The sequence below is a fragment of the Halichoerus grypus genome, chromosome 5 (assembly GCF_964656455.1).
Source record: "Halichoerus grypus chromosome 5, mHalGry1.hap1.1, whole genome shotgun sequence".
NCBI lineage: Eukaryota > Metazoa > Chordata > Mammalia > Carnivora > Phocidae > Halichoerus > Halichoerus grypus.
The window spans coordinates 36,321,679-36,349,348 of record NC_135716.1 but is presented as its reverse complement, the minus strand read 5'-3'; the positions used below and the strand labels follow the sequence as shown (position 1 = coordinate 36,349,348).

The following is a 27,670-nucleotide window of genomic DNA, read 5'->3' as shown; positions in this document are numbered from 1 at the left end:
TCTAATAATTTACCTTCCTGCATCTTTTTCCTCCCCATTAAGAATTGCTCATGTAACTGAGGTACACCATAATCTGGTATGGATGCCACTCTCTGTAATTAATATATTTGTATTTATTGAACACCCATTTTTTGCTAGGTCTGTGCCCTGAAAATATAACAGGGGGTTATGGTTCCATGGGGTAGATAGACTAGTGGTACAGTGATTCTCAAAGTATAATCCATGGGCCCTGGTTCTCCCAGAGATCCTTCCAGAGGGTCCAGAAAGTCAATGCTATTTTTAGAAAATAATGCTACTGCTTTGCCTTTTTCACTGTGTTGACATTTGTATTGAGGGTGAAGCTGCTGGGCCTTAGCACGAAGCAAGGCACTGAGGGGCACCAAGCTGTGCTAGTAGTCTCTGTTTTCTCCACAGCTCCCCATTTACAGTAAACTATTCCAGTTTGACTTAAAAATGTCTTTGATGAAACAAAAAAACTTATTTTGTTAAGTCTTGAATCTTGAGGACACATCTTTTTAATAATCTGTGTGACAAAAGAAGTGTTCAAAAAGCACTTGACTGTGAGGTAAAATCCGGTGGTTATTTCCAGATTCGAGACTTGTATGAGTGAGTTGCCAGCTTAAGTCACCATTGTTTCCCGGAACAGGTTTTACTGGAAAGCGATTGACAGACAAATTATGGTTATTCAGGCTTGGGTTTTGGCAAACATTGTATTGAAAATAAATGAAGTGGGCCTGTCACTCTAAGGAACAACTGACAGTGTTTTTTGCTAGTGATAAAATCTGAGCTTTCAACTGCAATTTAAGAGAGTATTTCATGTTCTTATGCAGCCCTTAAATACCTGCTTGTGACAAAAAATTTCCCCTTAAGGGGATACCTAAAGACTTTTCTGATGAGCTCGATGAAGATATTAACAGATAAGATTTTTAAATTGTATAAAGAAATGTAGGGATATTTGGAAGCTCTCCATAACTCAAATGACCGCACCCAGTGTTACAAAATTATGCATGGGTAAACAACCCATTCAAACTGGTTTTGGATTGTGACTAACTTTTTTTTTTTTTAAGGTTTTATTTATTTATTTGACAGAGCGAGAGAGGGAACACAAGCGGGGGAGTGGGAGAGGGAGAAGCAGGCTTCCCGCAGAGCAGGGAGCCTGATGCGGGGCTCGATCCCAGGACCCTGGGATCATGACCTGAGCCAAAGGCAGATGCTTAACCGACTGAGCCACCCAGGCGCCCTGGATTGTGACTAACTTTTAAAAAACCACTTAAGAAACTGTTGATGAGCATAATGGCTCTTGTTTGCTTTCCTCCCATTCCCTTCTAGTGCTCGTAGTGGGCATGCGACCTAGGTTGGGCCACTGAATAGCACCAAGCTAGTGCTTGGTCAGGGATGGGTGCATGACCCAAGCTAGGGAATGCTGAGTCCTTCCCTGGGATTTCTCTAACTAAAGGTGGAGAGAAGAGTCACTCTCCTTCTTTCTGACTGGGAGGCCTGTGAGGTTATGATCCCATACTGCTTGTAGCCACTGTGCGTACTATATGGAAAAAGCAAGTAGCCAGTGGGGGGAAAATGAAATCTGTGGGCAGAAAGAAGCAGAGACTAGGAACAGGGGGAGAGTGGGAGAGCTGGAGAGAGAGAATATACTATCCTTTATCTAGTAATACCCCTGCCCTTTCATCAATTTGGTTATGTAAGCCAATAGTTTATTCTTTTTTTAATAGGATTAGTCCAAGTTGGGTGTCTGTTGTTGCAAACAAAACATCTCTAATGCACCAAAGTAGTTATTCTTATTTCTCCAATGCCTGGGTTTTTTTATGTTTTTTTTTTTTTTTTTAAGATTTTATTTATTTATTTGTCGGAGATGAGAGAGAGCGCACAAGCAGCGGGAGCAGCAGGGAGAGGGAGAACCAGGCTTCCCACTGAGCAGGGAGCCGGATGCCGGGCTCATTCCCAGAACCCTGGGATCAGGACCAGAGCCAAAAGCAGACCTTAACCAACTGAGCCACCCAGGCATCCCTCCAATGCCTAGGATTTAAAAGAATGAATGATAGTTGATTACTTTTTTATTATAAGAAAATCACTAAAAAGCACATTTCATACATGTGAGTTTTTAAATCTTATATACATACTTAAAGTCCTATAGATTGCTCCCAGAATTAACTACCAATTTAAAATCCTTTTTAACATGCTGTATGTTAATAGTTACAATACTTGAGTTGTTATAACTTCAAGAGTACCTATTTTTCTTACCCATTCAATTAGTATATCTTAATTCAGTACTTCACATTGCATTTATCATAAAACCTGCTAATCTTATATTAAATATGTCTCATAAAATGTGATTTTATTCTTTCAGGAAAAATATTCTAATAGCAGACAACCTAAGAAGAAAATTCCGAGGGATTATGCAGAATGGGATAAGTATGTTTTATATTTTGTAATACAAAATTTGTCACTGGAAAATTCTCTACCATAAAATATTGTAGTAACTTCTTAATTATTATAAATCTGAACATATCAAGACTACCAAGTTACTTTGGTAGAGTACTAAGAGTATATGGTCTAAGTAATGAAGGATAGTTGGAAGAAAGGCAGGCAGGCAGGGACAAGCCCCCCACTCCCCCTAAGTGGAAACCACCCTTAAAAGGGTTTTATACCATCCTGGAAGGAGCCCTCCACCCTTTCCCATGTGATAGATGACAAAAGCCTGATTGGATGACAGGCGTGTGGAGGGTTAATCAGATTTAAACAGCCTACCAGCCAGGCCATAAAAACCCCTAGACTTAGACACTCCAGGTTACTCCAGGTTGCAACCCTCTCGGTTCCCCTCCCTTTCCAGGAGCTTTGTACTATCGCTCAGTAAACTTTGCTTTGCTGCCCACCACTCTTCCTCTGGTCTACCCCTTCATTCTTCCAAGTGGCGTCACCAAGAACTATGGGCATTGAGGGAAAAGAAATCCTGTAACATAAGCACTTTTGATCATATTTTTTCATTAAATAAATATCTACAGCATCCTTTCGTTTATAAAAGCAACCAAAAATAATTCAGGTAATCCTATGCCCATCAAAAATAAAAAAGAACAAAAACTTTAAATCGAGATAAATTAGTTACAATTTTAATGACAAAGTTCTGAACAGTTTAGGTCTGATAAATATGGAGGTCCTCGCTTGAATTGCATGGTTTCTCAGAGCAAATACAGATGACTTGTAATATGAACCTGTTAACGCATTTTTGGAATATGTCTCTAAAGGCACAGTGGTGTGAATATAAGACTATCACTGATAAATTTAATTTTCTTGCTTGTACATTTTTTCAGTTTTTTTCTTTCATTTAAGATTTGACGTGGAAAAGGAATGTTCAAAAATTGATGAAGATTACAAAGAAAAAGCTGTAGTAAACAAGTCACATTTGTCTAAAATTGAGACAAGAATAGACACAGCAGGTAATTGGAAAAAAATAATTTCATAGTTTTTACATTTTCAAAATTGTAATAAAAGCTGTCAAACTAGATGACCTTCTCTTTTTTTTTTTTAATTTTTTATTATTGTTATGTTAATCCCCATACATTACATCATTAGTTTTAGATATAGTGTTCCATGATTCATTGTTTGTGCATAACACCCAGTGCTCCATGCAGAACGTGCCCTCCTCAATACCCATCACCAGGCTAACCCATCCTCCCAGATGACCTTCTCTTTAAGAGCTACAGATTTCCATTGTAAGTTTATGGATTTTCTCCTAGAGTTGACCACTTCTAACAAATTCAGTTGCATCCTTTTTAACTACTTAATTTTATATGAGTAATAGTTACACTACTTAAATTTAGTAAGCCTCAAAATATAAACCTAGTGTTTTACTATAATTTGTTTTTCATTGTATTTTTCAAATCTTTTTTCTCCAAATCCCTCAATTTTTTTTTGCCTCAAAACAAAAAGATACAGCAGTTTATTTGTTTTCACTGGAAGTCAGGAGGTGTATAGCACCTTTAAAGTGAAAGAAAACCAATAATAAAAAAAATCTAAACCCCCCCCAAATTGTGAATGATTTAAAGAAACATTTCCTAAACTTAGGAAACCTTTATTTTATTTACTTCACAATTTACTGCTGCTCTTAAAATAAGCATTCTTGGATTTAAACTTTTTAAAAATTCTCTTCAATTATAATTTTATTTATAGCAGATAACATTTACTTCTAGGTCTAACTGAGAAGGAAAAGACTTTTCTTGCTACTCATGAAAAGGAAAAAGGAAATGAAGCTTTCAACTCAGGAGACTATGAAGAGGCTGTGATGTATTATACTAGGTGAGCAGATTTTTGTTGTGGTTTATGTTGCCTTTTTTTTTTTTTTTTTTTTTTTTAAGTAGGCTCCACATCTAAATATGGGGCTTGAACTTAGGACCCTGATCGAGAGTTGCGTGCTCTACCAACTGTGCCAACCAGGAACCCCTTGTTGTGGTTTAAACTTGCCATTTAGGGGCGCTTGGGTGGCTCAGTCATTAAGCATCTGCCTTCGGCTCAGGTCATGATCCCAAGGTCCTGGGATCGAGCCCTGCATCGGGCTCTCTGCTCCGCAGGAAGCCTGCTTCTCCCTCTCCCACTCCCCCTGCTTGTGTTCCCTCTCTGTCTCTCTCTCTCTGTCAAATAAATAAAATCTTAAAAATAAATAAACTTGCCATTTAAAAAACATGATAATGTTTATATTTAATTGTTGAAGTGATATAAATAAGCTAAAAAGTCTGTCAGAATCACTGAAGATATTATACTTATGATTTATCATAAATTCACTTGTGTTTGCCTTGTTTTTCAGTACTTTTCTCAACCCCTTAAGCTCCCTAATCCCCAGTTTGACAGAGGTCCTTTCCTATTTTCCAGAGAAAATAGAAGCCATCTGAATGGAACTCGACAGAAACTGCATAGAGCATAGAGGTTAAGAACTCAGGTTCTGTAGTTAGAGTGCCTGGATCTAATCCTAGTACTTATGATGCTACCTCCCACCACAGGGCCTTTGCATATGCTGGGTCCTCTGTGTAGAAATCCTTTCCTCTTCTTATTATCTAGTTAATTCAAACTTGCCTTCAGATCTCATCCCATGCTTCACTTCTTTGGGGAAGTCTTCCTTTGCCTCCCAGACAAGGTTAAATCTCCACTCTACTCCACTCCTCCCCACCCCTGACTTCCAAGGCAATCTTGCCTCTCCTTTGTGGTACTTGTTGGAGACACAATTTAAGTTTGTGTTTTGATAGTAACTGGACTGTAAACTCTGTCAGAGCAGAGCACCCTTGTCAGTTTTCTTATAACTTTGTATCCCCAGTGCCCAACAAAGTACCTGGTTCATAGTAGATATTCAATAAATACTTATATGCACTTTTTTAAAATAAAGATTTTATTTATTTGAGAGGGAGAGAAAGAGCATGAGTGGATAGAGTGGCAGAGGGAGAGGGAGACTCAGACTTTTGACTCAGACTCTCCTTACCTTTGACCCTGAGATCATGACCTGAGCCAAACGCAGATGCTTAACTGACTGAGCCACCCAGGCATCCACTTACATGAACTTTTGAAGCTCTTAACAGTCAATGAAAAGTAGAATAATTTCCTAAAATATTGTTACAAACTAATTGTGCTTATAGAATCCCTTATGCTATCTTAGAAATAAACTCTCTATGATCTTTTTTTCCACCTTTGGAAGGAAGATTTTTTTTTTTCAATGTTGCTTCTCTAAAGAAGTTTGTCTCCACTGTTTAAGTGAACATACAAGGTAAAGAGACTATTAATCTGTTTCTCATTCAGTATTGTCTTCCCTTTTTAGGCAGGTGGATGTCAGCGCTGATGTTGTTCTCTCTCTCCTTGTAGATTTCCACCAGTAGAGACTCTCTTAGTCTATTACAGGGAACACAATTTTTCCTCTTTTAAGAAATCAGAGTGGTGAAAAATTAAAGCAGCATAGCATTAAGGGAACTCAGACTGCCACTTTCTGACACTGGGCAGATTCTTCACCTCTCTTGCCTCAGTTTCCTCAGTGTGATGAGGTTGTTATAGTGAAGTAGTTCAGAGCCGCTGTGAGAATTCAATAAAACAACACTGAAAGGCAGGATAACATGGTGGTAGTGAAAGCAGGTGCTGGAGTACACTGGGTTTGAGTCCTGCCTCCCATTTACTAGCTTGTGACCTCGGGCATGTTACTTGGCTTTTCTGTCACATCTGTTTTTTTCATCTGTAAGATAGGAAGAGCAGTAATACCTCCTTCATGGATTATAGTGAGGCTTCAATGAGCGTGGTGTTTGTGCCTGGCAGGTGGGAGGTACTCAGTGTCAGGTACTTGTATTAGTCATTCTTACTTGTATTGTCTGTCTTTGGTCTCTATCCAACCATGTGATTTCTTTATATTCATCTTTAATGATCTTAGTAAATTGCTACTTTTTGTGGCTTTTCCCTTTTCATTTTCTATTCTTCTGGCTTTAGAAAATTCAGTGCACTGATACCCTTATCTTTCCTAAGCTTAGGAATACATTATTTCACAGCACTCCAAATCAACTTATTAAGCAACAACCGGGGAGGTTTTAAGTCCTTTTCATCAGTTATTTTGCTTTCATACCCTTAATGTAACAAAATTTCCTCTCTTAAAGTCTGTATTCCTCAGTTACTATTACTCTCCTTTGTTTCCTTCAGTTAACTTTTTCTGATTAAATTACGATCATTTCCTCCCAGTTAAATCTACTTTTAGATTACAAACTAAACTCTTGTTTTTAGATTACAAAGTAAACTCACCATAGCAACTTAATAAAGGATATTAGTTGTGGTTGATTGCTCCATTTTTTTGTACTAGGAAATTGTCCCCAAGGAGTCAAAATAATGTATTTGATGTTAACTAAACTGTTTTTTTAGGAGATCTGTGGGTATGTAGGTTACCATGTCACTTCTAAAGCCAGGGTCAACCTTAAACTGCTTACCTAGGTACTCAGCATCTGTCTAAATATTGATTCAGTACGTCTGTAGAACTATATTTTATTACTCTTGATGATGTAGGCTGTGCCAGTTTGCTAGGGCTGCCATAACGAAGTGCCACAGGCTGAGGGGCTCAAACAACAGAAATTTATTTTCTCACCGTGTGGAGGCTGCAAATCTGAGATCAAGGCGTCGGCAGGGCTGGTGTCTTCTGAGGCCTCTCTCCTTGGCTTGTAGGTGGCTGTCTTCTCTCTATGTCTTCAAGTGGTCTTTCCTCGGCATGTGTCTGTGTCCTAAACTCCTCTTCCTATAAGGACACCAGTCATAATGGATGAGGGTACACCCTCATGACCTCAATTTAACTTAATCATCTCTTTAAAGACCATCTCCAAATACAGTTACATTCTGAGCTGCTGGGGGTAAGGACTTCAGCATATGAGTTTGGGGGACACAATTCCACCTATAACACAGGCTATAATTGTTTTGTTTAAAACTTTAGCTGAGTTTTTCTATCTTCTTATGTTTTCCTCTGGTCTACTTGTTGCCAATAAGTGTCTCTTTTGTAGGAGTATATCAGTGCTCCCCACAGTGGCGGCCTATAACAATCGTGCTCAAGCAGAACTCAAACTACAGAACTGGAACAGTGCTTTTCAGGATTGTGAAAAGGTCTTGGAGTTAGAACCTGGAAACTTAAAGGGTAAAAAATATTCACAGAATGCTTTAAATTTACACCAGGATTTGTTCGACAATTTGTGGACACTCACTATGATTATACTAAGTTCAGATACACTCTAATTTCTGTGAATCATCACTTTCATAAAGTTACTTTTAACTTCAAGTTTAACTTGGAATTTAAATTCCTGGTTATTTGCACTGAAGTGGTTAATAATCCCAGGAGATTAAGTAAAATATGTTTTTAAAGAAATATCTCAGGCTTACATTTGAGCTGTAGTGGTTTTCTTTTTATCTTTTAATTTTTTTATTGTGGTAAAATACACATAACATAAAACTTACCATCTTTATCATTTTTCAATGTACAATTCAGTGGTATTAAATACATTCATATTGTTGTGCAGTCGTCATTATCCTCCATTTCCAGAACTTTTTTTATCCTGCGTAAGTGAAACTCTATGCCCATTAAACAATAATTCTCTACCTTCCCCTCCTGCCAGCCTCTGGCAGCCACCATTCTCCTTTCTGTCTCTATGATTTTGCTATTGTAGGTATCTCATCTAAGTGGAATCATATAATATTTATCTTTTTGTTACTGGCTTACTGAACTATCCATTTATCCAAAAAATATCTAAGTATAATTTAATATAAAATTTCTGACATTAATATAATAAGCCCATGCCAGAGCTCTAGAACCTTCTGCCAGTGGCTTTGTGGGCATTTCCACCTACATGTCCATAGACATTTTATTTATTTCTTTTTATTTGTTTATTTGAGAGAGAGAGCAAGAGAGATTGAGCACAAGCGGGGTGAGGGGCAGAGGGAAAGGCAGACTCCCTGCTGAGCAAGTGGCCCGATGCGGGACTCGATCCCAGGACCCTGAGATCATGACCTGAGCCAAAGGCAGACGCTTAACCGAAGGAGCCACCCAGGCGCCCCTCCATAGACATTTTAAATTAAGTGTGCCCAAAGCTAACTATATCTTTTTACCAAAACCTGCACTGTGTTCGGATTTCCTGTCTCAGTGGCTGCACAACCTTGCTGTGGTCTAAGCCTGACTACACAAGTCAGACTCCACTTTCCTTTTCTGTTATCCAGAAGGAATCACTCCACAAGGGAGCGGCATAATTTATAATAGACCCTATTTCTTTAAATGTTATGGATTTGAGTAAATATAAACTCTTAATTTTTTTCACATGGAATGTACCCTTGTGCACCTTCCTGCGCACCGTGGGTGTGCTAAGGGGAGATCCTGGAGCATCAGCCCTGACTGTCATTGCCATGGATTGCCCTCCTTTTACCAGCAAAATCCTCTTTGTCTGTAGTTTGTCTCTGTCACAGAGTATGGGTGGGCTCCCAGTTTTAGGACGTGGCAAAAAAGTTTTGCGATCTTCTGATGGGCCCACACCAACACTGTGCCAGGCCCTGTGCCAGGTACTTGGCACGTATTAACTCCACTAATTTCACAATAGGTGAGTAGAGGTGCAGATACTATTGTTAGGACACTCAGTTTACAAAAGTGGAAACTGAGGCATAGAAGGATTAAGCAATTCACCCACAATCACACAGCTAGCAAATGGCAGAGACAGGACTCAGCACTGGGCAGCGGACTCCAGAGCCCACATTCAACCACAGTGCTCATCTTCTGCCACCAGAATGACTTTATGTTTCCATTTTTCCTTGTTTGAGTAATTTCAAAAGCACCAGAATCTTCACTATTTAAAAAACAAACTGGATAGAGTCAAATCTAGTAATGAAGAGGGCCATAAAACATTAAGAAGTCTTATATTTGCTTAAATGAATAACTTCCTTTTCAAAACTTTATGTTTTACTCAAAATATAACTGTTCTAAATGCAGTGTGGTATTTCAGTTCATCCTGCAACAGAAAAAGGCATTAGTGGAAAAACTGGTGAAATGCAAGTAAAGCCTGTAATTCAGTTAATAGTATTATACCAATGTTAATTTCTTAGTTTTGGCAAATATTCCATAGTTATGTAAGATGTTAGCATGAGGGAAAGCTGGAAGAAGGTATATGAAAACTCTCTGTATTATCTTTGCAGCTTTGCTATACACCTAAAATTATTTCAAAAATAAAAAGTTTTAAAAATGATAACTATTGGGCGCCTGGGTGGCTCAGTTGGTTAAGCGACTGCCTTCGGCTCAGGTCATGATCCTGGAGTCCCTGGATCGAGTCCCGCATCGGGCTCCCTGCTCGGCAGGGAGCCTGCTTCTCCCTCTGACCCTCCTCCCTCTCATGTGCTCTCTCTCATTCTCTCTCAAATAAATAAATAAAATCTTTAAAAATAAAAAAAATAAAAAAATAAAATAAAAATGATAACTATTATATCATGCCTACTTCTTTATGGTTGTTCCCTTCTGAGTAGTAATAGTAATAGCTAAACTTGTACTTAAAGTATAGTGTAACAGTTTTGATTAAATTTATGACAAAATGATTTATCCTGTAGATTTTCATGGCTCATTCTAAGGCTAAAATCAAGTTGGTCAAATGTATGTTTTAAAATAGCATATTAAAATATGTTGGATATAAATTTCTCACTTTTCAAAATTTCCAAGCCTCATTCTTTTCAAAATAATGATTTACTATACAAAGTTCTCTGATTATACATGGATAATGATGGGACTATAGGCATTCCTTATCAGTATTAAATAATTGTTGAATTATTTGAAATACACAGAAAATCTGATGCAGATTACCAAAGTGCTCAATCTCTGAACTGAGCCGACTTAATCATCAGGATTCTGTCAGTTCCCTGTGCGCAATACCGTCTAATCATTTTAGAGATTGCTATAGAGGCTTCCTTCACTAATGGCTCATATTATGAGCCATCTGCTGGTCAGCAATATACTAAATTTGAATAAAGGATTTTCTCAATTTTCATAAAGGGGCAAAATACTACTAGTGGTGATTATTAAGAGGAAAGTGTTAATGCTCCATGACCAGCTTCCCAGTAGAGCTGTACAGTGTGGTGCCTCGAGGGTATGTATGGCCTCTCAGTGCTGGCAGGGGCTGGCGGAGCCTGGGGCTGCTCGAGGACCGGGCTGCTGGAAGGGACTGGCGCCCGAGGCAGCCTCTTTGTTTACCCCAGTATCATTTTCTACATGTGCAACAATATGAAAATGGGTGTAATTAAGCTTTGCCCAATTGCACACTAAACTGTTCTGTGCTATTTGTATTCTTCCACTTGAAAAATAGGTTCTAACCATGATACCACACATTAAAAAATATAACTTTTTTTTTTTTTTGTAAATTTTCAGCCCTTCTGCGCCGTGCCACTACATATAAACATCAAAACAAGCTCCGGGAAGCTCTAGAAGATTTGAATAAAGTACTGAATGTTGAACCTGATAATGAGTTGGCCAGAGTAAGTACAGAAAGTGATACCTCACTTACTTCTATAGTTTTTTTATTTTTATTTTTAACAAGATTTTATTTGAGAGAGTGAGCAAGTGAGAGAGACAGCACAGGGGCAGGGACAGAAGGAGAGGGAGAAGCAGGCTTCCCACTGAGCAGGGAGCCCGACGCAGGACTCGATCCCAGGACCCTGGGACCATGACCTGAGCTGAAGGCAGATGCTTAATGGACTGAGCCACCCAGGCGCCCAGTTAGTATTTCTGTATTTATGTTAAAATGACATCAATCTTGTTGGATGAATGATGTTGAGAATTAGGTCACAGCTTTAAAAACTAGGTATATCCCAGGGCGCCTGGGTGGCTCAGATGGTTAAGCGTCTGCCTTCGGCTCAGGTCATGATCCCGGGGTCCTGGGATCAAGCCCCGCATTGGGCTCCTGGCTCAGCGGGGAGCCTGCTTCTCCCTCTCCCTCTGCCTCTCTCCCTGCTCATGCTCTCTCTCTCTCTCTCTCTGTATCTCTGTGTCTCAAATGAATAAATAAAATCTTTAAAAAAAAAAATTAAGTATATCCCCCCCCCCCAAAAAACACAAAACAACTAGGTATATCCCAGATGCCCCAAAGTGTTAATATCTATTTGAAGTGGAAGAAAACAGGCTCTGAAATGTCCAAAACTATAAACCTACTTTTGAAGGACAAATATTTATTTATTTAGATAGGTAACATTGTTTATAAGGTGTACTTGTGTTGATTCAATACATTTATATATTGCAGTAGGATCACCACCTTGGCTTTAGCTAACACCTCTGTCACATCACATCATTATTTCTTTTTTGTGGTAAGAACAATTAAGATCTTGTCTCTTAGCAACTTTGAGGTTTAGAATATGGTATTGCTGACTCTAATCTCTATGCTGTGCTTTAGCTCTCCAGGACTTATTTATCTATAATTGCAAGTTTGTGCCCTTAAGCAACATCTCCCAGTGCCGTACCTCCCCAGCTCCTGGTAATAATCATTCCACTTTCTGTTTTTTGTTGTTTGCTTGTTTTTTTTTAAGATTTTATTTATTTCTTTGACAGAGAGAGACACATTGAGAGAGGGAGCACAAGCAGGGGGAGTGGGAGAGGGAGAAGCAGGCCTCCCACTAAGCAGGGAGCCCGATGCGGGGCTCGATCCCAGGACCCTGGGATCATGACCTGAGCCGAAGGCAGACGCTTAACCGACTGAGCCACCCAGGCGCCCCTCCACTTTCTGTTTTTATGAGTTTGGCTTTTTTAGATTTCACATATAAGTGATATCATACAATAAGAATATTTGATTTTTCTCTTTTCCTGCAGTGTTGTAGGCAATGCTTTTCTCTGAGCCAATCTCAATTTATTATGCAGAGTGGTATAGAAGTTTCCTAGGTAGGATTAGACACGCTCCATGGCCACAGCAGAGTGCATGGTAAGCATGGCACCAGCAACAGCATTCGCTGGCTGACTGAGCAGACTGACTGAGGTATGCACCCCGGGGGCTGCTGGGAGGCCTAATGAGTAGAGGTAAGTGTAGAGAACGGTGAGATTTTACCCTACTGGCAAATTAACAAGGTGGCCTAGCAGAAGACGCAGAGGACTCTGTTATTCACACTACAGCAAACTGATGAGCTTCAAGTTCATGTCAGCTCCCTTGGCCCCCAAATCCCATGGGGGTGGTGCAGAGTGGCCCAGATAGAGCTGCACACTCATTGGGTTTGTATCACAGCTGAGGAATCCCAAACTTAGGAAAACCCTCATCTTTTATAATGGGATACAAGCAAACCTGCCCAAAATTCTGTTATGGAGGGAAACATCTTTATTTTACTGGAGAGCAAACATACCTGCTCTCTTCTCTGAAGAGAAATACTCTCTCTGTTTTCCAAGGCTGTTCTCAGTAACAGACATCCTGGAAAAGATAGTCCAGAACAACTGTTATTTATGCCACTACTCACAACATATTTAGAAATGTGAGAAGTCCATGGAGAACTGTCTTCCAGCAGTAAGTTGTCACTGTTTCTACACGCACCTGTAGGGTTATCTGTCTCACTCTCTCTCAGTGGCAGCTGATGTCCCTAGTGTATTTGTCAAGTTAGCATTTCAGTGGATTAGGTTTAGGGCCCGGCTGAAGAACACATCTTTTTCCCATAGTACTTTCATTTTATAGTGGTATATTTATTGAAAAGTTATCGTGACAATATTCTAAAAAAATTTTGAAACAAGGAAAACCACCTTTAATGTCACTACCCAATACAATTTCATGTTTACATATTAACTTTCAGGCCTTAACCATTTATATCTTAACCATATGCAAAGATTAACTCAAAATGGATCATATACCTCAGTGTAAAACCTAGAATATAAGAGTTCTAGAAGGACACATAGGATAGAATCTTTATGACCTTGGATTAGACAAATCTTCCTTAGATATGACATAATGGCACAATCCATAAAAGGAAAAGTTGGTAAATTGGACTTCATCAGAATTTAAAAGTTTTGCTCTTTGAAAGACACTATCAGAAATAAAAAGAAGACAAGTCACAGACTGGGAAAAAATATTTGCAAATTGTGTATCCAACAAAGGACTTGTATCACGAATATACACATGGTCCCCAACTTACAACGGCTTGACTTAACAATTTTTTGACTTTATGATGGTGCAAAAGTGATAGGTATTCAGTAGAAACTGTACTTTGAATTTTCATTTTTTTCTGGACTAGCAATATGCTGGGAAGGGGCAGTGAGCCACGGATCCCAGTCAGCCATGAGCTCACAGGGGTTAACCAATACAGTCATAACCATTCTGTGCCTATGCAACCATTGTGTTGTTCACTTTCAGTACAATATTCAATAAATTACATGAGATATTCATCATTTTATTATAGAATAGGCTTTGTGTTAGAGGATTTTGCCCAACCATAGGCTAATATAAGCGTTCTGAGCATGATTAAGGGAGGCTAGGCTAAGTAAGCTATGATGTTTGGTAGGGTAGGTGTTGTAAATGCATTTTCAACTTAAAATGGGGTTATTAGGACATAACCCCATTGTAAGTTGATGAGGATCTGTAAGAACTGCAAAGAACTCTTAAAACCCAATAATAAGAAAACAAACAGGCAAATAAAAAATAAGCAAAATGTTTGACTGTCAGACTCCACCAAAAGAGATCTGTGAATGGAAAATAAGCATATGGAAAGATGCTTAAGATCATTAGTTACTAGGGAAGTTTAAATTAAAATCACAATACTGGGCGCCTGAGTGGCTCAGTTAGTTAAGCCTCCACCTTTGGCTTAGGTCATGATCCCTGGACTCCTGGGATCCAGCCCCTGGTCGGGCTCCCTCTCTCACGCGCTTTCTCTCAAATAAATAAATAAAATCTTTTAAAAAAAAAAAGGGAAGAAACTTTTGGGAATGATGGATATATTTATTATGTCAAAACCTATCAATGTGCATTTTAAGCATGTGACTTTGTCAACTATACCTCCGTAAGCTGTTAAAAATGGGCAATTGGGGGAAAGGAAAATGTTTTGATATATTTTTTTTTCATTCTCATTGGCATAAAACATAAAACATATCTTAAAAAAAGCATGTGTCGTATGATTTTATTTGTATAAAACTCTGTGTGTACATATGTGTAGAAACATATCTAGGAATGTCAGAATGTCATTGTTACAGAGTGGCAGGATTTCAGATGATTTCTTTCTTTTCACGCTCATTATGCTTTAACGGACATGTATGATTATAATCAGACAAAGCAATGAAGTTGTTTGAAAAAGAAAAACAAGATCACCATAAAAAGTGTTGTCCTATGTACCTTTATCCACTTTTTTTTTTTTTTAAGATTTTATTTATTTATTTGACAGAGAAGGAACACAAGCAGGGGGAGTGGGAGAGGGAGAAGCAGGCTTCCCGCAGAGCAGGGAGCCCAATGTGGGGCTCGATCCCAGGACCCTGGGATTATGACCTGAGCCGAAGGCAGACACTTAACGACTGAGCCACCCAGGTGCCCCTCTTTATCCACTTTTTAATATCTTCATATTCCTACCTGACAGAATGGTTATATTTTTAATTAAAGGAAAACATTTTCTTTAACATGGTGATTATGTTGCAGAAGACCTTGTCAGAGGTTGAGAGAGATCTGAAAAATTCTGAACCTGCATCTAAGACTCAAGCCAAAGGAAAGAGGATGGTTATCCAGGAAGTAGAAAACTCAGAGGACGAAGGTGGAAAGGACAGCAGAAGAGCACAGGAAGACGGTAGTGGAGATAAGAGTAAGACATCTTTCCTCTTTTGGTTATGCAAAAACCTCCCTTTTTATATGATGAGCTGGCTCAAATTTTCTATTTCTACCAAAATTCTTAGTCCACCAAACTTTTTCTAGCTCTACCATGTAAATCCATAAACAAGTTTTTTTTTTCTTTTTTTTAGAGAAGGAGAGAGGTGGGGGGAGGGGCAGAGGGAGAGGGAGAGAGAGAATCAAGACCAGCAGCTGAGCCCAACATTGGGCTCCATCTCATGACCCTGAGCCAGAATCAAGAGTCAAACACTTAACTGACTGAGCCACCCAGGCGCCCCAAGTTTTTTCTTAATGTTTTTCTTACTACAATCTCCTAAACCCATTTTTCTTCTTAACCTGGCACCTTTCTCTAGTGTTCAACTCAATTCCTCATTATCATAGTATATTGACATTATTGATAATTTGTAGGTTAACCTTAAATCCCTCTCCAAGATGATTGTTTTGTATATAGCTACTTGGTTTTAAACCAAATGTATTGACTTCACAGGGATGAATGCATTGTTGGGAAATTGCTATATAAGTCTCTCAAAAATTTTTTTAAATATGTGAAAGAAATAGATGTAATTTCACTTCTGGTATAATTTTTTTAACAGAATCTAGACTAGATAAAGCTTCATCTTCATAATATGTAACAATGACAGTTACATCAGCTTTAAGGGGGAGGATGCGCCTACTCCCTTAACAAGGGTGGGAAGTGTGTCTTTACCCCTTTTCTGAGAGCCCCTGAACAACCAAAGGGAAAGTAACAGTTTTGAAAATTATTCATAGGCAAAAATTAACTTGTAAGCAATCTGACAGAATATTTTAATTTTGAGAGAGAAATATAAAATATTCAGTGCATTCAACTTAAAAAAGTAAAGAAGTAAAAGTTTTAATTTTTTTAGTGACAGAAATATAACGTAAAATATACAGCTCAAGACAGAACATCAGTGAAATCAGGGTAAAGACAAAGGGACAAAAAAGAAGGGAGGAAGAGAGAAAAGGAAACTGTAGGAGCATCAGGGAGATGGGAAAGGAAGAGAGGGCATTAAAAGGATGAAAAAGGGAGAAGTTAAAGTAAATAGCTTTTCTTTTTTTTTTTTTTTTTTTTTTTTTTAAAGATTTTATTTATTTATTCATGAGAGACAGAGAGAGAGAGAGATGCAGAGGGAGAAGCAGGCTCCCAAGGAGCAGAGAGCCCGATGCGGGACTCGATCCCAGGACCCTGGGATCATGACCTGAGCCGAAGGCAGACGCTTAACCATCTGAGCCACCCAGGCGCCCTAAAGTAAATAGTTTTTCAAGGATTGAGACTTACCTTTCAGACAGATTTTAAATAAATTCTGGCAGTAAATATTGTTCTAAGGGTTTATATTTAAGATATCAAGCCAAGTATCTTAAAATTAAAGGAAATCATTTAATATCTTACCTGGAACAAGATACAGTATAAACTAGATCAGTTGATCCTATTTGTAAATTATTATTTAAATATTTACATATAGTAAAAGTGGACTTTTTTGGTATGCAGTTCTATCTAACAGGTGTATAAAATCACGTGACAGGATACAGAACAGTTCCATCACGCCAAACTCTTTCTTGCTGTCCTTTTGGCCAAATTCTTCCCTCACCTCAAACCTTGGTAACCATTGGTCTGCCATAAATTCTTCAAATTTTGGGGGTTGGGAGAGAACACAGTTTCTCCTCTCCCACAGGGACTGTTACGACAATTGTTAGATCACTTAGTGTTGTCCCACAAGTCCTTGAGGCTTTCTTCTTTTTTTCTCACTCTCTCTGTTATTAAGATTGAAAAGTTTCTATTGATCTATATTCAAGTTCACTGATTTTTTTTATTCCTGATCCCAAATGTACTGTTGTTCCCATTTGGTGAATTTTAAATTTTGGTTATTGTGTTTTTCCATTCTAAAATTTCATCTTAGTTCTGGTTGTTTTTTGTTTTTTGTTTTGTTTGTTTGTTTGTTTGATCTTCCACTTCTCTGCAAACTTTTTAAATCTTTCCATTTCGGGAGTGTTTGCCTTTATTTCTTGGAGCATGGTTATAATAGTCACTTAAAGTCTTTGAGAATTCACATCTATGTTATCTGGGGTTTGGTATTACATAATCATCTTTTTCCTTGCCAAATGTGGAGATTTTTTTTCTTCCTCGTTTGTTAAGTAGTTTTGTACTGTATACTAGCAACTTTAAATATTATGATATGCGATTTTCAGTCTTATTTAAATCTTACAGAGAATTTTTTTTAAGCAGTTAAAGTCTGGTTAGGTTTGGGTAACAGTTTTCCTGGCTGATTTCTGTGAACTATGGTTCTAATGTCAGTTTAGTTTCAGAACCTTTGCAATGCTATTTGGATCTGTCCCACCTGTACACCACTCAGTGACCAGCTGTTGTCTGGGCAGTGGTCTTCCCCCATAATTCATTTCTCAAAACTTTTAGTATGCTGTTTAGGATCACATTATGTATGATGTGAGCCCAGGTCACATGCAATTGTTTTCTTGAGCTCCCCCTTCTCTGTGATTCTTTCCAGCTCTTTCTGGCACCCAGAGGTTTTCCTTCCTATTCCTCTAGTTAGAAAGGCAGACTTAATTACCCCTCTCTACCACACACTTCCCATGACCCTGTGCCTCCAGGACCGAGCAGCAAGAGGACAGAGAAGAACAGCAATGGGAACATTCTTGGGACCACAGTTTCTCCGACCAGAGATAAGAGTTCCTCTCCCTCAAAATCTCACGTACCTGTTGGCTGTTACTGCCACTGCAGCGGATGTAGGATTGCCTGGGGGTTGGGATCGGACAGAAAGGAAAAACAAAACAAAAAAGAAACCAAGATTCTGGCACCAGCTCCGGATTTTGGACAGCCTTTGAACCAGGTTAGGAGATGACAGAGGAAAGAAAAATGAGAAGCTCACTGCTGGTCTGGTGGCTTTTCAGGTTCTAGGCCCTTTTCCCAGCTGGCCTGCTACCATTTACTTTTCAGTGTCCTCCTTTGGCTACTCCATCAATTCTGTCTCAGGTTTTTAATTATATTTAGGGGGAGAGATGGGTAGAGTGTGTTTATTCCATCTTGACAGAACTGCCTTTCATATGACTATTTTTTTGAAGGATTAGCACATTTGAAGAACTATAAAAGTTGCTTATTTAGGTTATTTTATTTAATCCTCAAGGGAGCTATAACCCACACTTTTATAGATTAGGCAATGGAAGCCTAGAAAGGTTTAGTTATTTGCCACATTTGCATGGGCTGTAAATCACATGGCTAGGACATGGCCCTAAACCTGTGTGACTCCAGTGTCTATCTCATAAAAGTGGTTAGTGGATGCCAACTAAGAAAGTATAGGTTCTATAAAATCCACACTGAACATCACCAGGCCACCTTGTCAAAGAAACAGATGTAATTTGGTGTTTATCTCCCTCGTGCTTACTGATGTTGTACCAAAACTCTTATCAGAAGCTGAACCTATGTTGAAGAGCAAGTGAGTTAAAGACTAATGTGATAATTTTTGATTAAAAAAAGGAGCATAGGAACTGAATAGACATTTTTCCAAAGAAGACATTCACATGGCCCATGGGTATAGGAAAAAGATGCTCACATCACTAATCATCAGGAAAATGCAGATCAAAACCACAATGAATCACAGACCTGTACCTCTGAAACAAATAATACATTATATGTTAAAAAAAAAAAAAAAAAAGATAGTATGAAGGGAAAAATGAAGGGGGGGAGTCGGAGTGGGAGACGAACCATGAGAGACTATGGACTCTGAGAAACAAACTGAGGGTTCTAGAGGGGAGGGGGTGGGAGGATGGGTTAGCCTGGTGACGGGTATTAAAGAGGGCACGTTCTGCATGGAGCACTGGGTGCTGTACACAAACAATGAATCATGGAACACTACATCAAAAAAAAATAAATAGGGAAAAAAAAGAAATATCATAAAACATAAACAGAAAAGCATACATAGAAGAGCATGGATGTAGAAAAGGGGTTGAAGAAAATGTGGAAATTAAAGAATGTTAGTTAAGTCTAAAAAAAAAAAACAAACCACAATGAGATATCACCTCAAATGTGTTTGAATGGCTGTCATCAAAGAGACGAGAGATAACAAGTGTTGGTGAGGATGTGGAGAAAAGGGGACCCCGTGTACTGTTGGTGGGAATGCGAACTAATGCAGCCACTATGAACAACACTCTAGAGGTTCCTCAAAAGATTAAAAATAGAGCTCCAATCTGGTCCAGCCATCCCATTTCTGGTTATATGTCCAAAAGAAATGAAACCACTATCTTAAAAGAGATATCTGCACCCCTATGTTCATGTCAGCATTCTCAATAGCCAAGACATGGTAATGTTGCAGGATTTCTTTTCCCTCAGTGCCCGTGGTTCTTGGTCGCGCCACCTTGAAGTATGAAGAGGTAGACCAGACAGAGTGGTGGGCAGCAAAGCAAGGTTTATTGAGCGATAGTACAAAGCTCCTGAAGAAGGAGGGGATCTGAGAGGGTTGCCACCGGAGTTTCTCAGTCTAGGGGTTTTTATGGGCTTGCTGGTGGGCTGTATTAATCTGATTAACCCTCCACACACCTGTCATCCAATCAGGCTTTTGTCATCTATCTATCACGTGGGAGAGGGCTCCTTCCAGGGTGGTGTAAAATCCTTTCAAGGGTGGTTTCCTCTTGGGGGTGGGGAGGGCCCTTGTCCCTGCCTTCCTTTCTTCCAACTATCCTTCATCAATAACAACCTAAAGTGTCCTTCAGCAGATAAATGGATAAAGAAAATGTGAGACACACACTCATTTAAACACTAGAATATTACTAGGCCACAAAAAAGAAGGAAATCTGCCATTAGCAAAAGCACGGGTGGACCTTTAAGACATTATGCTAAGTGAAATAAGTCAGACAGAGAAAGATGAATACTGTGTGATCTCACTTATGTGTAGAATCTTAAAAAAAAAGCCAAATTTGTAGAAATAGAGAGTAGAACAGTGGTTGCCAGAGGTGGAGGCTTTTGGGATAAGTTGGTCAAAGAGTACAAACTTCCACCTGTAAGTTTGGGGGAGGTAATGTACAGCACGGTGACTGCGGTTAACAATATGACATTCTATACTTGAAAGGTGCTAAGAAAGTAGATCTTAAATGTTCTCACTATTAAAAAAAGGTTATGTGAGGTGATGGATGTGTTAAGTAACCTTACTGTGGTAATAATTTTGCAATATATATCTATACCAAATCACGTTGTACACTTTAAACGTATACAATGTTATATGTCAATTATATCTCAATAAAGCTGGGGAGGGACTGGAGATACTAAAAGGCCCTCCTCCCACCTAGAGATAAACAGGAAAGGGCTAATCATTAAACAATGAGTAATTACTATTCTGTGATTAGAAAAGTGAGTCAAGATTGTTGTGTAATATTTTTTTTTTAAGATTTTATTTATTTATTTGACAGAGACACAGCGAGAGAGGGAACACAAGCAGGGGGAGTAGAGAGGGAGAAGCAGGCTTCCCGCCGAGCAGGGAGCCCGATGTGGGGCTCGATCCCAGGACCCTGGGATCATGACCTGAGCCGAAGGCAGACGCTTAACGACTGAGCCACCCAGGCGCCCCAGATTGTTGTGTAATAATTAATCATTTAATAGATTGATGTTTCTCTCTGAGTTAGGTGGTTATCCATAACATCAGAACCACAGAGAAACAATGTTCCCATTCAGATCTCCAAGCAGCCAGAGCTTTAAGAGAACCATTTCTTTTTTTCTTTTTTTTGAGAGAGAGCGAGCATGGGGGGGGGGGGGGGCGGCGCATAGGAAGGGTTGGGGTAGGGGTAGGGGCAGTGGGGGAGAGAGAGAGAATCTTAAGCAGGCTCCACACCCAGCACAGAGCCCAACACAGGGCTCTATCCCCCAACCCTGAGATCCTGACCTGAGCGAAATCAAGAGTCAGAGGCTCTACCGACTGAACCACCCAGGTGCCCCTGAAAGAACCATTTCTGATCTTGTCATTTGTGCCCCTCAATAATTATTTTGTAGATTAGGGAATACATAAAGATATGTGAAATTCCGAAAATAAAAATGTCTTGATAGGAATATAAATTTTAAGACTAGTTAGTTCCCTTTTTTCAGGAAAGCAAATCAAGATTAGGTGGGATAAATAGCTGGAAGCTCAGAAGTAGTCCTTTTAAGATAAAGTCAATAGGACTGTAGTCCTTTTAAGATGAAATAAAGTCAATAGGACTGTCTTATGCTCACCTCTACCAAGTTCCATTGTTAGAGGACATGTAAAGAGAGGTCCTGGAGCCTTGGACAAGACAGGAGAAATCCAAGTCACTTTTAGGAAATCCTGTTAAAGCCCAGAGGGAGGTCATCAGGATGGAATCCTTGCATATGTTTCCCCATCCCACCACATTCCAAAAGAGAATTCTTAGTCATGATGGGCTATGATGCAGGGAGCCCTGAAGCCCCTGGGAAAATGCAGCTTTGACTGTTGTGTAACCTCAGCTGATAATGCTGCTCACCTGTAAGCACCACTCGGATTGGCCAGGCCCAGTTCATCCCGACTGAGGTATAACGTAGCCAGTGGATTTGATTTAATAGCTGACAGTTATTGATCACCTGCTCTGTATCAGGTACTGAGACAAGACCATTGACGATTGTCCTTCTAGGGACGAGTTTGAAGAAACACCTATTTGCCAGGCTGATTAGACCTAAGGATTTGAGATCCTGGGCTTTCTTGGGAACTCCCCATCTATTTGTGTTTTCCTTCGCTAGTGGAGAGCATTTAGACGTGACCATCACCATACGACTAGCTGTCAGAGACTTTGGTATTTATTCTGTCTTCTTACAGAGTCTGTGAGAAGTAATCAGAGGAAAGTAACCATCTAGCCTCCTTTGTCGTGCTGTTGCTTATTCCCTACTTAAAAATGAAATATAAGAAAATTAAATAGTAACTTGCAAACAGAAGAATAAAATACAGTTATTTCTCTTGTCCTAGAATTGGTGGGATCAGGACGGGGGAAGGGTAGGGATTTCAAGGAGTTAAAACAATAGATAAAATCATGAAAAGAAAGGTGAATGATGTTGACTGTGTATAAGTGAAAAACCACTATCAGTCAGATGCTATAAAAAAATTAAAAGGTAAATGACAAACTAGGAAAAATGGCAAGGGGTTGGTAACCTTATGATATGAAGAGCTTTTCCAAAACAGTAAGAAAATGTTAAAAGAGCCCAGTACCAAAATGAACAAAGCATATGAACAATTAATCACTAACGGAGAAATTAAATGATCAACAAATTTTGTACTGCTAACAAAAAAAGAAAATAGATTATTTTTCTCTCCCATCAAATTGGCCAAGATGGGGGATTAAAAAAAAAAAAAAAGAAAGAAAGAAAGAAAGAAAAGTATCCTTTGTTGTCAAGGGTAAAGTGAAATAAGCATTCTTTTTTTTTTTTAATTGAGATAGGATCCATATATCATAAAATTCATCGTTTTCAAATTCAGTGGATTTTAATATATTCACAAGGTTGTACAACCATCACCACTGTCTAATCCTGGCACATTTTTATCATCACAAAAGAAATCTCATACCCATTAACAGTCACTTCCATCTCCCTCCCCTGGCAACCATTAATCTACTTTCTGTCTCTGTGGCTTTGCCTATGCTGAATATCTCATATAAATGGAATCATACAACATGTGGCCTTTTGTGTCTGGCTCCTTTCACTTAGCATAGTATTTTCAAGGTTCATCCATGTTGCAGCATGTATCAGTACTTTACTCCTTTTTATGGACAAATAAACCCCATTGCATGGATAATACCACATTTTCTCTATCCATCTGTTGATGGACATTTGGGTTATTGCCACTTTTTTGGCTCTTCTGAATAATGTGGCTATGAAATTCATGTACAAGTTTTGTGTGTGTGTGTATGTTTTTAATTTTCTTGGGTATATACCTAGGAGCAGAATGCTGGATTATATGGTAACTCTTGTTTAACTTCTTGAGGAACTGCCAGACTGTTTTCCAAAGTGGCTACACCATTTTATAGTCCCACCAACAATATATGAGGATTTTAATTCCTCCACATTCTTGCAAATGCTTGTTATGGTTTGCCATTTTGATTATAACCATTATAATGGGTGTGTGAAGTGGCAACTCCTTATAGTTTTGATTTGCATTTTTGTAATGACTTATTATGTTAACCATTTTTCTGTGTATATTATTATTGTTATTTGTGTATCTTCTTTGGAGGAATGCTTATTCAAGACCTTTGCAGCCTAATTTAAGAATTAGGTTGTCTTTTTATAGTTGCATTATAAGTGTACTTTATATAGTCTGGATACTAGACCCTTGCAGGTAAGATATATGGCTTGCACATAATTTCTCCCATTCTGTGGGTTGTGTTTTTACTTTCTTGATAATATCCTTTTACGCAAAGTTTTTAATTTTGATGAAGTTCAATTTATTTTTTCTTTTGTTTCCTGTGCCTTCGGTGTCCTATATAAAAATCCATCACCAAATCCAAGGGCATGTAGATTTACCCCTTTGTTCTCTTCTAAGAATTTTATGGTTTTAGTTCTTATATTTAGGTCACTGACTTATTTTGATTAATTGAGGTAGGAAGGAGTCCAGCTTAGCTTTTTTTTCAGCATGTAAAAATCCAATTGTCCCAACACCATTTGTTAGACTATGCTTTCCCCATTGAATGGACTTGACACCCTTGTCAAGAATCAACTGGCCATAGATGTATGGGTTTATAGAATCTCAGTTCTATTCTATTGGCCTAGATGTCTATTCTTATGTCAGTGCCACACTGTTTTGATTACTGAAGCTTTTAGTAAGTTTTAGAAATCAGAAGTATAAGTCCTTTGATTTGTTCTTCTTTTTCAAGATCGTTTTGACTACCCTGGACCCCTTGAAATTCCATATGAATTTGAGGATCAACTTTTCCATTTCTGCAGAAAAGGCTGTAGAATTCTGATAGGGGATTATGTCAGATCTGTAGATCACTTTGGATATCTTAACATTAAGTTTTCCTATATATGATCAAGAGATATCTTTCCATTTGTTGGTTTTCTTCCAGTAATTTGTATTTTTCGGCGTACAAGTCTTTCACCTTCTTGGTTAAATATATTCCTAAATATTTTATTCATCTGGCTGCTACTGTATATGGAATTGTTTTTGTAATTTTCAGATTGTTCATTGCTAGTGTATCTTGTACCCTGAAACTGCTGAATTTGCTTTTTAGCCTTAGTAGTAGTAATGTGTGTGTGTGTATTCTTTAGGATTACATATACCCTCCAAATATAAACACACACACACACACACATATATATACATAATATAAAATATAATCACGTCATCTGTTAATAGTTTTACTTTTTCCTTTCCAATATGGATGGTTTTTATTCAATTTTTTTTGCCTAATGATGAGGCTACAACTTCCAGTATAATGTTGAGTAGCTGTGGTGAAGACAGCATCCTTGTCTTGTTCTGAACTTCAGGGGAAAACTTTGAGAATTTTACCATTGATATGATGTTGACTGAGTTTTTCATAAATTACTTTATCATTTTGAGAAATTTCACTTCTGGTCATAGTTTTCTGTTTTTTATCATGAAAGGGTGTTGGCTTTTGTCAAATGCCCATTCAATGTCAATAATGATCATGTGGTTTTTTTCCCCCTTATTCGATTAATGTGGTATGTTGTATATTGATTTTGTACTGTTGAACTACTTCCTGAGATAAATCCCACTCGGTCATGGTGTATAATCCTTGTACTATGCTGTTGGATTTGGTTTGCTAGTGTTTTGTTGAGGATTTCTGCATCTACCAACTACCCAAACTACTGAAGGCTACTGAAGTGAGTCCTCATGGCTTTAGATCTAATGGTTGTCGGTAGGCTTTAGGCAGCTGATACTGCTGGCCATCCCTTCTTTTGATATTTGTTATTCTTGACTCCTTCCTCCCTGAAATACTCTTTCTTCTTGGTTTCTGAGGCAGTACTCCCTCCTGGGCTTTCTCTCATTTCGAGATACTCCTCCATCTCCACTGAAGATTTTTCTTATTATTATCCTTTACATGTTAGTATTTCTTAGGGATCCTCCGGAAGATGGGAGTGACCTCATCCACACCCAAACTCCAATGATCCTATTTATATCAGCAACTCCCAAGTCCATTGGGACTTACTGAAGACTCTAGATAAGGCCACTCCTCTGAGCTACATTTGGAGCCACCTCCTGACCAACTCCGCTGGAATGTCCCTCAGGTAGTACAGTACACGCCAGGACTCAAAGGGCTTTCAGGGTCAGGCCTCGGCTTACCTCCAGAGACTATCAAAGTTGTTCAAGGACCCTTCGATCTTAAGGAGAGAGGTATGCCTTTCAGTTCATTTCATTTGAATCCCATAAACCAGTTATGCTGATTTCTAGCTCTCTTTGCTCTAGGACAATCTTTAGCTTTTTCCTTGTGTCTTTGTTGCCTTATTTATAAAGTGGGGATGATAATACTAGGTATGAGGATTAATGATAATGAAAAACGGTGTATGTAAAAATCTTGACTCATATTAAGTTCTAAATAAACTGCAGCTATTTAGTAATAGTACTGGTCAGACGTGAGGGCATAATATACAAGGGAATGGAGAATAATACTAAACTGTCTATTGTTTCTGTTGACACTGATCTGTGCTTTCATCTGTTTTTATGCTGGGTGGGGACTTGAGCAGCAGATACCAGACGAAGAAGACTGGAGTCTTGCTCTAATAATCCTACTGGGTCCAATCTGGGGATTTATTGCTATAACAAGATCTTTTTATTCTTTTCATAATGAAGCCTCTTTTGGTTATTACACTGTATAGAAACCCATACTGACTAATTAGTGTGTTTTTACACTCAGTGCTTGCCTTAAGGTGACCATCCACTGATTTTCACTTAAATACTCCTGCTTTTCTATTCCCCCTGTCCTTGTGGTTCAAATCCTAGCTTTACCATTCATGAAACACAGTGGAAAATATATCCATTAAAAATCAGGTTAGAGGAGCACCTGGCTGACTCAGTCCCGCTCAGTGGTGCAGTATGCGACGCTTGATCTCCAGGTCTTGAATTCAAGTCCCACGTTGGGCATGGAGCCTGCTTTAAAAAAATCAGATTAGAATTTGTTAAAACAGAAAGCTTGGAAGTCTCTGTACTTAAGTGTTTTTTCTAACAGTGCTGTGAAATAATTAATTGCTTTGTTTTAAATATTTTTTGCTTTGTTTTAAATATTGATAAGACACCCACCAATGAAATATTTATACATCATTTTCATATTTAAAAATAATAGATTTAAAAAATCAATTATTAAAGCTATGATTAATGCCTGAAGTCTTTCGATCAAGATAAAGGAATTTAGCTTGAATAAGACACTGTTAGGAAAATTTACTGTTTTTTAAGGCTCACTTTAAAAACTTGGTGCCTATTTTATGTAACTTCTTTGCTAAATTCATGTTAAAAATGGTCACTTGGATTTTATTTCACTTTCAAATTATCTTTCTCTCCCAGTTCTTTACATTAAAAGGGTACCCTGATCTTGGGTGCAATTATCGTATTCAAGGTTTGCTAACTTCATGCTTTCGTAAATCGTAAATGGGAGAAAGGTACGTTTTTTTGTAAGCTGTACCTGGCCACAGATGCTTTTACTCAGGGAATGATTTTGAGAAGCCGTGCTCGCGTTCCGAGCCCGTCGGCGTTCAACGAGTTAACTACGGGTGCCTCCCGTGCGTGGCCCGGGCAGCGCGCGGCCCGGCGGTCAGCCCCCCGGCAGCCGCGCGCCTGGAGGTGCCGGGAACCGCGCTGCCCCGCCCGCGGGGGCGGTGCCCGCCCGGCCTCCGCCGCGACCCGCCCCCGCGCGCGCTGCGCCGCGCGTCTGCGCCGGGCACCCCCGCGGCCGCCGCGGTAGGTAGTTTCTCCTGATGATGCAAACACTCGCTTCCCGCATCCACTTCCCACAGAGGCCGCGGAGCCGGCGGGAGCCGGGAGCGCCGCGGAGCCGCGCGCCATGGGCAACATCCAGAAGAAGCTGACCCGCAAAAGCGAGGGCGGTAAGCGGCCGGAGAGGGGCGCGCCGCGGCGGGGTCGGGCGCCCGGATCCGGCGCGGACAAGCGGGGCCGACCGCGGGCCCCCGAGGCGGCAGGCAGCGCCAACCAGCACCCGGGCAGCGGGCGGGGCGCCGGGGACCCTGCCGCCGCCGCGGCCCCCGTCCCCGCCGCCACGCTCGGCCCCGCGGGCTTGAAGAGCCAGGGCAACGAGCTGTTCAAAAGCGGCCAGTTCGCCGAGGCGGCCCTCAAGTACTCGGCGGCGATCGCGCAGCTGGAGCCTGCAGGTAGGCGAGAGCTGCGCCCGCGCCTCCCCGGACCCTCGGG

The 27,670-nt window shown here is 39.5% G+C and overlaps 1 protein-coding gene and 1 long non-coding RNA gene across 3 annotated transcripts in view; one reads left to right on the top strand and one right to left on the bottom strand.

Moving 5' to 3' along the window:
• The window catches only part of SPAG1 (sperm associated antigen 1), a 68,615-nt gene that overhangs the window by 14,958 nt on the left and 25,987 nt on the right, over nucleotides 1-27,670 (top strand). For both annotated transcript variants that reach the window (XM_036072741.2, XM_078072176.1), the window contains exons 5-11: nucleotides 2,363-2,427; nucleotides 3,343-3,449; nucleotides 4,203-4,308; nucleotides 7,515-7,645; nucleotides 10,898-11,004; nucleotides 15,114-15,273; nucleotides 27,259-27,630. In XM_036072741.2, coding sequence (XP_035928634.2) covers nucleotides 2,363-2,427; nucleotides 3,343-3,449; nucleotides 4,203-4,308; nucleotides 7,515-7,645; nucleotides 10,898-11,004; nucleotides 15,114-15,273; nucleotides 27,259-27,630 — 1,048 coding nt within the window. The remainder of the gene's footprint in view (nucleotides 1-2,362; nucleotides 2,428-3,342; nucleotides 3,450-4,202; nucleotides 4,309-7,514; nucleotides 7,646-10,897; nucleotides 11,005-15,113; nucleotides 15,274-27,258; nucleotides 27,631-27,670) is intronic.
• On the bottom strand, nucleotides 372-27,322 carry LOC144381834 (uncharacterized). Its single transcript, XR_013447767.1, has 4 exons — nucleotides 26,928-27,322; nucleotides 26,313-26,401; nucleotides 7,109-7,255; nucleotides 372-652 (listed from the first exon to the last, which is right to left on the bottom strand). It is a non-coding gene; the product is annotated as an uncharacterized LOC144381834 (long non-coding RNA).